Source organism: Spinacia oleracea, chromosome 4, assembly GCF_020520425.1.
Source record: "Spinacia oleracea cultivar Varoflay chromosome 4, BTI_SOV_V1, whole genome shotgun sequence".
NCBI classification, from domain to species: domain Eukaryota; kingdom Viridiplantae; phylum Streptophyta; class Magnoliopsida; order Caryophyllales; family Amaranthaceae; genus Spinacia; species Spinacia oleracea.
The window spans coordinates 124460504-124471513 of record NC_079490.1 but is presented as its reverse complement, the minus strand read 5'-3'; the positions used below and the strand labels follow the sequence as shown (position 1 = coordinate 124471513).

General features: G+C 38.4%; 2 protein-coding genes across 2 annotated transcripts; one reads left to right on the top strand and one right to left on the bottom strand.

Moving 5' to 3' along the window:
* Positions 1-2152: 2152 nt before the first annotated feature.
* On the top strand, positions 2153-3031 carry LOC110802865 (uncharacterized). The gene is made up of 2 exons (XM_022008323.2): positions 2153-2365; positions 2429-3031. Exons 1-2 carry the CDS (start codon positions 2153-2155, stop codon positions 3029-3031), a joined length of 816 nt encoding a protein of 271 aa, XP_021864015.2.
* A 3159-nt stretch (positions 3032-6190) lies between these two features.
* Positions 6191-9801, bottom strand: LOC110802867 (PHD finger protein MALE MEIOCYTE DEATH 1). The gene is made up of 3 exons (XM_022008326.2): positions 9272-9801; positions 8023-8266; positions 6191-7923 (listed from the first exon to the last, which is right to left on the bottom strand). The coding sequence occupies exons 1-3, from the start codon at positions 9561-9563 to the stop codon at positions 6360-6362; spliced, it is 2100 nt and encodes a 699-aa protein (XP_021864018.1). The 5' UTR covers positions 9564-9801; the 3' UTR covers positions 6191-6359.
* Between the last annotated feature and the right edge of the window lie 1209 nt (positions 9802-11010).

Below are 11010 nucleotides of genomic sequence, written 5' to 3'. Positions count from 1 at the left end.
ATGAATAAGTAAAATAATAACATTTCAAAATAGCATGTAAAATTTAAGGAAAAAAAAAACACAAAAAAGCAAAAAAAATTAAAAGAATTTTAAAAATCAAATAAAAAATAAAAATAAGAATAAATAAATAAAAAATAGAAAGAAACAGAAACATGAAAGCAGTATGAGTCAAATGAAGTCATCAATGTATATTCTCTCCCTCCACTCTGTCCTATCCAACGCCATATTTTCCTCAATCCCAAGAAAGCTCATATCGTTCTCAATCACCTTCCTCCAAGTTTTCTAAGGTTTTCCCCTACCCCTTGCAATTCTATCACTTTGCCACCATTCTATCCTCCTAACCGGGGCATCACTTGATGTTCTGCATACATGTCCAAACCATCTTAAACGATTTTCTATCATCTTAAACTCAATCGGTGTAACCTCTACTTTCTTCCTAATAATCTCATTCCTCAAACAATCATTTCTTGTATGCCCACACATCCAACATAAAAGACGCATCTCCGCCACATTCATCTTGTGCACGTGATAATTTTTCACTGCCCAGCATTCCGTGCCATATAACAAAGCCGGTCGAATTGCCGTGCGGTAAAATTTTCCCTCAATCTTTGGGGCATGCCTGAATCACATAGGAACCCTGTACACTTTTCCACTTCAACCAACCTGCTTTGATTCTATGGGCCACATCGCCATCCACTTCTCCATCCTTTTGGATAATAGATCCTAAATAACGGCCGGAGCATTTCAGAGCTTTGGACAATTTTCCCTTCTTAGGTTATCCCCCGGTCTCTCTATCTTTGGACTCCACTAAACTTACACTCCATATATTCCGTCTTGTTTCTACTCAGCCTAAAACCCCGAGATTCCAAAGTTTGTCTCCATAACTCCAACTTACTTTCCAATCCTTCTTTTGTTTCATCAATCAACACAATATCATCTGCAAACATCATGCACCAGGGTTACCATCTTGGATTGACCTCGTCAATTCGTCCATGACTATAGCAAAAAGAAACGGGCTAAGTGCGGAACCTTGATGCACTACAATCGTAATGGGGAATTCTCCGGTCTTACCAACACTAGTTCTCACACTCGTGCTAACTCCCTCATACATGTCCTTGATGATATCAATATAATTCATCGGAATTCCTTTCCTACTTAATGCCCACCAAAGAATTTCCCTTGGTACCTTATCATACGCCTTCTCCAAATCAATGAAAACCATATGTAAATCCTTCTTCTTATCCCGATAATTCTCCATTAGTTGCCTTATAAGATGAATGGCCTCCATAGTCGATCTCTCAGGCATAAATCCAAAATGGTTCTCCGAAATTTTCACAGTTGTCCTCAATCTTTGCTCAATAACCCGCTCCCAAATTTTCATAGTATGACTCATTAGTTTGATTCCTAGATAGTTGGCACAATCTTGGACATCACCCTTATTCTTGTACAAGGGGATGATAGTACATTTCCTCCACTCTACTGGCATCCTATTACTTCCCTACATCTTGTTGAAAAGAGTTGTTAACCATACAACCCCTCTCTCCGAAACATCTCCAGACTTCAATAGGTATACCATCGGGCCCCACTGCCCTCTTGTGTCCCATCTTTTTCAGTCCCATTTCGACTTCTCTCTTTTGAATTCTTCGCATAAAGTCTAGGTTAACCATATCCCGAGGGATATATGTATCCCCAATATCGCGCCCTTGACCCCCGTTGAACAAGTTATCAAAGTAGAATCTCCATTTATCCTTGATTTCCTTATCTTTCACACATTTAATCCTCCAAAACTTATCTCGCGTCTTTCTATCTCTCATTCGAACAAGTTTAATCGTACTAAATATTTTTATATGATTCTTTACTCCGCCTGTGAGTGTCGCTTATGCGGCATTTACTTGTGAGTGTCGCGTATGCGGCATTCACTGCCGGTCCCAAGTCCGGATAAAGGAGGAGGGTTGCGGTAGGTTGGTGGCGGCCAACGTAAAACTAAGTCACATATCATGACATGAATCGACAATGGAAAATCGTGGGGGCGTCCCCTTCTCAGCGACGCGCTACACCTCTTAAGTCCGGGTGTAGTGAAAAATATGTGAGGGTTGCTAGGTCGTCGCCCAGAAGCGGCGCGCCACCCCTACACCTGGGGGTAGTGTCAAATATGCAAGGGTGCGCTACACTTCCTAGGCCCGGGTGTAGTGGAAAATATGCAAGGGTTGATAGGCCGTCGTCCGGAAGCGGCGCGCCACCCAAGGGTGGTGTTAACTATCCAAGGTTTCATGGTAAGGGTAGGAGTAAGGGTAAGGGTAGTAGGATGCGTTTTGGGACTTGGAACATTGGTTATTTGACAGGGAGATTAGTCGAAGTAGTAGAGGTGATGAGAAGGAGGAGAATTAACATATTATGTTTGCAGTAGACTAAATGGGTTGGAAACAAGGCAAGAGAAATAGCTCCATGGGGTTATAAGCTTTGGTATTCGGGAAAAACTAGGGGTAGGAATGGAGTAGGTATCCTTATTGACCGAGAATATAGTGATGATGTAGTGGACGTGTCCCGAAAGAGTGATCGAATTATGAGTATTAAGCTTGTGATAGGGGATGAAGTTGTAACTATTGTGAGTGCCTATGCACCACAAGTAGGACTAGATGCTTCAAACAGACAAGAAATTTGGGAGGATTTAGAAGAAGTGGTACAACGTGTCCCTAGAAGTGAGAAACTGATCATTGGTGGGGATCTCAACGGACATGTAGGCTCGAGTCGCGATGGATTTGAAAGCATTCATGGTGGTTTTGGGTATGGGGAGCGGAATGAAGCGGGAAATGCTATTTTGGATTTTGCATTGGCATATGACTTGGGAATAATGAACACTTGGTTTGAGAAAAGAGACTCTCATCTAGTAACCTATAAGAGTGGAGATAATACGAGTCAGATTGACTTCTTTTTAGTAAGGAATGCTTTGAGACAGTGCTATACCAATTGTAAGGTGATTCCGGGTGAGAGTACAACAACCCAACATAAGCTTGTGGTCCTTGATTTTTGAGGTAGAAGTTATCTAAGGAGGAGAAGACCACTAGTGGAGCCTAGGATCAAGTGGTGGAAACTTCAAGGGGAACAACAACTAAAATTCGTGGAAAAGGTGGCAAGTGAAGGTATTTGGGCCACGGATATGGATTTGGATATAGACTCATTATGGACAAGAATGGAGCACACCATAAAGGGAGTGGCGAAAGAGGTCCTAGGGGAATCTAAAGGAATCATGCCACCTAGTAAGGACACATCCTGGTGGAACGAAGTTGTGCAACAAGCTATAAAGAGCAAACGAGAGTGCTATAAAGAGTTGGGAAAATGTAGAAGTGATGAGAACTACGAGAAGTACAAGGAGGCTAAAAGGGAAGCAAAGAAGGCCGTAAGAGAGGCTAGAACAAAGGTGAATCAGGATCTTTACGCAAGATTGGATACAAAAGAAGGGGAGAAAGACATCTATAGGCTTGCTCGAATGAGAGATATAAAGACGCGAGACATCGGGAGGATTAAATGTGTGAAAGATGTTGATCAAAAAGTTTTGGTGGGAGATAAGAAAATTAAGGATAGATGGAGGTTCTACTTTGATAACTTGTTCAACGGGGACCAAGGACGCGATATTGGGGATACAAATATCCCTCGAGATATAGCTAACCTAGACTTTAAGCGAAGAACTCAAAAGAGAGAAGTCGAAATGGCACTGAAAAAGATGGGACGCAAGAGGGCAGTGGGGCCCAATGCATGGTATACCTATTGAAGTTTGGAGATGCTTGGGAGAGAGAGGGGTTGTATGGTTAACAACTCTTTTCAAAAAGATTTGGGGAAGTAATAGGATGCCATTAGAGTGGAGGAAAAGTACTATCATCCACTTGTACAAGAATAAAGGTGATGTCCAGGATTGTGCCAACTAACGAGGAATCAAACTAATGAGTCATACTATGAAACTCCGGGAGCGGATTATTGAGCAAAGATTGAGGAGAACTGTGAAAATTTCGGAGAACCAGTTTGAATTTATGCCTGGGAGATCGACTATGGAGGCAATCCATCTTATAAGGCAACTAATGGAGAATTATCGGGATAAGAAGAAGGATTTACATATGGTTTTCATTGATTTGGAGAAGACGTATGATAAGGTACCAAGAGAAATTCTTTGGTGGGCATTAAATAGGAAAGGAATTCCGAGGAAGTATATTGATCATCAAGGACATGTATGAGGGAGTTAGCACGTTTGAGAACTAGTGTTGGCAAGACCGAAGAATTCCCCATTACGATTGGAGTGCATCAAGGTTCCGCACTTAGCCCGTTTCTTTTTGCTATAGTCATGGACGAATTGACGAGGTCAATCGAAGATGGTATACCCTGGTGCATGATGTTTGCAGATGATATTGTGTTGATTGATGAAACAAAAGAAGGAGTGGAAAGTAAGTTGGAGTTATGGAGACAAACTTTGGAATCACGGGGTTTTAGACTGAGTAGAAACAAGACGGAATATATGGAGTGTAAGTTTAGTGGAGTCCAAGATAGAGAGACAGGGGCGATTACCTTAGATGGGAAAATTGTCAAAGGCTCTGCAATGTTCCGTTATTTAGGATCTATTATCCAAAAAGATGGAGAATTGGATGACGATGTAGCCCATAGAATCAAAGCAGGTTGGTTGAAGTGGAAAGGTGCCACGGGGTTCCTATGTGATTCAGGCATGCCCCAAAGATTGAAGGAAAAATTTTACCGCACGGCAATTTGACCGGCTTTGTTATACGACACGGAATGCTGGGCAGTAAAACATTGTCACGTGCACAAGATGAATGTGGCGGAGATGCGCATGTTACGTTGGATGTGTGGGCATACAAGAAAGGATCGTTTGAGGAATGAGATTATTAGGAAGAAAGTAGGGGTTGCACCGATTGAGTTTAAGATGATGGAAAATCGTTTAAGATGGTTTGGACATGTAAGGAGAAGATCACATGATGCCCCGGTTAGGATGATAGAAGGGTGGCAAAGGGATAGAATTGCAAGGGGTAGGGGAAGACCTAAGAAAACTTGGAGGAAGGTGATTGAGCACGATATGAGCTTTCTTGGGATTGAGGAAAATATGGCGTTGGATATGACAGAGTGGAGGGAGAGAATATACATTGATGACTTTATTTGACTTATATAACTTCAATGTTTCTGATTCTCTTTATTTTTATTTTTACTTTTGTTTTATTCTTAAAATTCTTTCAATTTTATTTATTTATTATTATATATATTTTTTTTAATTTCACATGGTATTCTGAAATGTACTTATTTTACTTATTCATTTATTTTAATTTTACTTATTTTTCATTATCTCTTACATTATTTCTTCTATAATATATATATACATTTTTTCTCTTATCCTACTTTCATTAATTTCACTTTCTCTTCCTTGTTTTTTCTTTTTACTTCCTACTCCTTTCTGGTTTGATTGGTGACAATGACGATCTCCTACGACGATTCATGTTAGCCAACCCCAAATCATTTTGAGACTAAGGCTTTCTTTTTTACGCATAGCACACCCGGTTCACCGGAGCTTAGCTCCGACTACATCCGGATCCGACCCCCGGGTCGCACACCTTGCTTGTGGTGGGTGAGTCTCCCAACAAGAGTGTCTGCATACGGCGAGGCTCGAATCCGAGACCTCCCTTAAGCGGCATCAAGATGCTTACCACTTGAGCCAACTCTATGTTGGTGAGACTAAGGCTTTCTTATTGTTGTTGTCTTTGAGCAAGTTGTCATAATTTTTGCTATTCAAGGTACGTACTTGTACGAAACTTTACTAAAAATGAACAATCTTTAACGGAATCTTATACCCTAAGAAAACGAATCCTGAGGGTAAAAAACAAAACTGATCTGAAAACTGTGGTTTTTGATACGAATTGGTATGAAAAGTCTTAAAAGTCCTTGTGCATACGCATAAATGCTACCAGACAATTGTGAGGTATGATGTACTTAGTCCGTAGATTGCTTCAAATATTACCGGTAGAAAATTGTGGTTAAGGCTTAGTTTCATTTATTCAGTATACTTGATAAGCTACCTCACCTGTACTAACTACAAAGGAATATAATGTGTCATGGCATAGGTTTGCACTTTGCAGCAACAACGGGATTTTGTTGCAACGGTTAACAGCCAACTGCCAACATTACATCGTACATAGTAGTATGGAAACAAACATATATGAAATTCAATTAAGTTGCATTTTGTAAAATACCAAACAGAGTCCATAGACCATGGACTGCAGGGGAGGTCGGATGATGATACATATCATACAGTAAATGATTATTTCTAATCAAGGTTCTTGAATCTTGATGCTGCAGATTATATTCAAAAATCAGTAAGAGAATGTCATCCAGGATTCCTCTACTGCTTGTGGAAATGTCATATCTTGAAAGTTTTGGTTATCAGGAAAAGAGATGTTTTCAACTCTAGGAGGCATTAGTGAAGAACAACAAGTTTGGCATACGAAAAGAGGAGGAACTGTTTCTGTATCTTCAATGCCCGTACATCTTGTGTGTTGCCATGCCTCACAAATATCGCATGACACCATTCTCTCTCCATCATCATCTGTTGCTCCACATGAACATCTCACTGTCCAATTGTCAGTTCCACCCTCATACCTCAACTCACTGTTCAAGTCAATCCCACTTCCTCTAACACCAAGTTCACAACTTGACTCAACTTCACCAAATATTACTTCTTCATCATTCAAACTCTCTAAATTCTCAATATCAGTCACTATATAGTGATCCATAATGCAATAAGTATCCCGCAATGCATGTTGAGCTGCTACCTTCAACTCACCAAATGAGGCATGTAATGGAAGTATAATTACTTCACCAGGAGAAATATTCCTAGATAATTCCATGTCAAACTCATTTGAACTTGGCAGGATCTTGCATATGAATCTTAGTAATTGGTCATCATCATCCTTGAAAGGCCACTCCTTTACCAAATGTTTGCTGTCTAGTATTACTCTAACAGACAAGCCCAACATATCGGAATGAGACTGGCCTACCAACACCTGTTTGTATATGATACATACATCTCGATAAATGTCAACTCCAGAGCCTTCAGTGAGTGCTAAAACCGGTGCAGATGCTTTACCTTTGGCAGGTGAAGGTGATGGTGAAGGTGAAGATGAAGATGAAGCTTCACCAACTTCATGTATGGTGTATTGCAGAACTCTGTTCACTGGGTCAGTTCTACGTCGAACTATGTGATCTCCTACAATCACGTGGTTCATGGATTTCAGGACATAATCAAGCAGCCCTGTATCTCCAATATGAGCTCTCGCAGCATCTCGAACTTCTTGTCTAGTCATTCCACTATTTGAGGATTTGTTTTCCTTATTTTCCTTCAGGGTATTCACAATAACTTCAGCTGTAAATTCTAGTCTCCGTTTCGGCCATCTGCTGTCCATGCTAGCTACCAGATTTTCAAACTTCCTGCACTTAATGGGCTTTGCTCTTGCATTAAACGGCCTGTTTTGCACACAAATTTTGGTTGTGAATATTTGAGGTGAGGAGGGGGTACGCAACACGGCTTGGGCCAAGGCTACTTTGGTCTTAAGTGGAGTTTTAGACTTCAAGGTCAGCATGAACCTGAGGAGATCTCTCAATGTGATGAGACGGGTCTCACTCAAATTTCTGTAGGAGTAAATGATTTGCTTTACATCTGCTGTTTTATTTGATTTTGGGAGATTGCAAATCAGGTCATCCAGATCAATTGAACTAAGAACCTCTACAGCTTTTTGGTGATGGTGTGCTTGAACCCCAAAACTTCCATGGCTAAATCTATAACCCCATCTGCCAAACCATGGGTGTCCATATGCAATGCTATGGAGTAGTCGAATATCCATTGACCTCTTTGTTGATGTATCCTCGACTGAGATCTTTCTGAAATTAAGAATGATAACCTACATTAGTTTATGTACGTGTACTATAGTGCATCAACATAAAACAAAGCAGAAAGCTGATCAGGTTTTTTTGTATTACCTTACATGAAGGTTTGTACAGATCCGATCCCATAGATCCATGATCTCTCTTCCGCAGAGATACTTGGAACCTCCTTCAATCCCATTGATGCATACAAGATGACCAAAGCCATTGCAATGAATCAGTCCATGCAAAAGGTGTGTTTGAAGCTCACGGACATCACTGCCAAGTGGCTTGCTCCACTCTGTATCACGGGGAATTATCACATGGTACTTCCTTTTTGACATATAGTGATGACTCCATCCTAAGACAGGAAACAATTCCTTTTAAATATTGCTAGTTTCAGAAAAATCATTAATGAAGTATTTGATTTGGTACCATAATATTATGGTTCCTTTCTAATTCCAGTAAATAAACAAAACCACCCATGTATATGGTTTTGTGAATTAGCATCCTAATTCACTCATTCTAACTACAAACAGTATTTTTTGAATTAGCATAGTTACACTGAATCTAGACAAGTTCCAAATAAAATGTGATACCATAATCTTCGTTCACACCTCTCAGAAATTGGGTACTGTTATCTTGGAATGTGTCCTGCTATGGAGCACATTCTTACATGTTTAAGAAACAAAACCTAGCAGAGGTTCAACACCATAATCTTCTGTTCAAGTAAAAAGTAGTTTCTGATAAATATTGTACAATTTGAGAGGATGAGGAAGAAGGTTCAGAATCCAGAACCAGGACCAAATAAGTCAGAAGCAAGAGGTTCAGAATGGTTTGATTTACACTTCTGCAGATAAAGAATTTTACTCTTTTGTAAGATAATCGAACCACTAATTTGTTTGAAAAGACAACATGAGCCACACTCTCGAGGATTGGCTGGCAATTATCCCATAAAAAACTTAGTACATTTTATACCACACCGAACATGAGAATTGTTTATGGTTCGACGCCAAATTAACACAGACTTCAACCGCAATACATCATGAACAGAATTCCAACAAGTCAACTAATCAAACCAAGGAGCTTCAAGAACAAGAACAAGCTGAAACAGTAAAAGAATCAAATCACAACGACCAGCAAGATTCAGTTAGCCATACTCATTTTCATGAATTTAATTCACACAAGCATACCAACAAACACTTGTCAGGCATTGCGAAATTGTCAGAATGCAAATTTGCAACACTTATAACACCAAACAAAGCAAAATTAATACAAAACAACAGAAACCCGGATCAAGAACTCGAAAAAACATCGTACCAAATCAGCAAAAACAACAAAATGACAAAGAAATTCAAGAAATTACCACAACAGCGGCAATGATCACAGAAGGGCTGTTTAGAGAGCTTGACATTTTCTTCGATGGTGTAAAGAGGAAAAACAACACCTCTGGTTTCTTGAACAAGAAGAGTACACCAAACTGTCATAGAATCGATGTCGTATTCTTCCATTTCGGCACATTCTTGAAGAAATACCCTAATATTATCTCGAAAAGCTCCTTTTAGTTCAATCGGGCAACCTGGGTAGCAAAATGTGTTAAGGTTAAAGAGTTTTGGAGCTCTCTTTCTCTTCCTACTCTTTAAAGTGGGTAGCGACATTCTTGAATTGAGCTTGGTTTTTTTCTGGGTTTCTTCCGAAATTCAGAGAGGAGAAGAAGAAAAATGGAGAAGAAAGAAACAGATTGAGAGGTTTAAGAATTGTCGGGGTTTCATATTCTGTTGCAGTTGTGTTTCTGTTCGTTACGGGCAACAGAATTTTATTGATCGAACATCAAATTGTTTTATCAATTGCGCGGGGAATCCTTCAGAGAGATACAGTAGTACGAAATTAACAAACTCTTACTTAGAGAGATAGGTGTACAATAAATATCGTAAATAGGTGTATGATAAATCGAAAATGATAAAGGTCGCAACATGCGATCTTTAAGCGGTGTTACCATAATGACATGACATGCTTATGTGTCATGATTTAAATAGGAAATTAAAATATTTAACTTATATTTTTTTATATTATACATGTTATAAGAAAAGGTAGGAAAATTTTAATATTCTAATTATTTTCCTTTTTTATATCGGCTACATGATAAATATTGTAAATCAAACTACGAAGTAAAATTTAAATCAAAATATTTAAAAGTTATTCCGGCATAATGTAAAGTTATCCACTCCATCCGTTTCTTTTTGTTTGTTACGTTTGGACTTTTACACGTTTATAAAGATCCTTTCATTTTGTAATAAAAAATTAAACCCACGTAACTTCAATCCACTAATCATTACAACAACCAATAAAATTGTTTTAATTATCAAAATGAACAAATAATGGAAAAGCACACATATTGCTAACTTAAAATATTTGGGAAATTGTAAAGAAATTTAATGAGTTGAAAAAATTGGACCAATTAAAATTAAAAGCTGACACAAAAAATTACACTATTAAATTTATAAAAGGAAAATTCTTCTACATAATAAATATTGTGAAACACCTTAAAATGAATACGTAACAAACAAAAGAAACGGAGGTAGTAACTTTTTAGTGAAATTTCTTTTTCCTTTATTATTAATAAAAAAATTATTCCTTTAAAATGTTTCTTCATCAAAATATATTATACTATAAAAGTTAATCAAAATAGGTTAAAAGTTAACAAAAATAAAGTTTAAGTTATGTTGATGTACAATAAATTTATTAAACACCTAGTGTGTACAAGAGGATAAAAATATTTCCGAGAAACTATAAAGAGATTTTGTGTGTAGTCCATCTATTGATTTTTTTTCTTTTTTTAACATAAGAAGAAGAATATATTAACTTAGCCCATGGGCTTCAGAATTAGTTTTGTACAACCAAACACCCTACAAAAGCTGAAAGCCCAACAAAATATCTTTACAGAACCCATAAACCACATATAACTAACCAAAAGATTTACAAAAGCTTCACCTAGAGAAATAAGTAAAGTATCAGACTTTGAAATCCAATTAACTAGGTGAAGGGACCTCCTGCTACAACTAATCGCTGACATTTACAATGGCAATACCTCCAGTTTTCAGATTC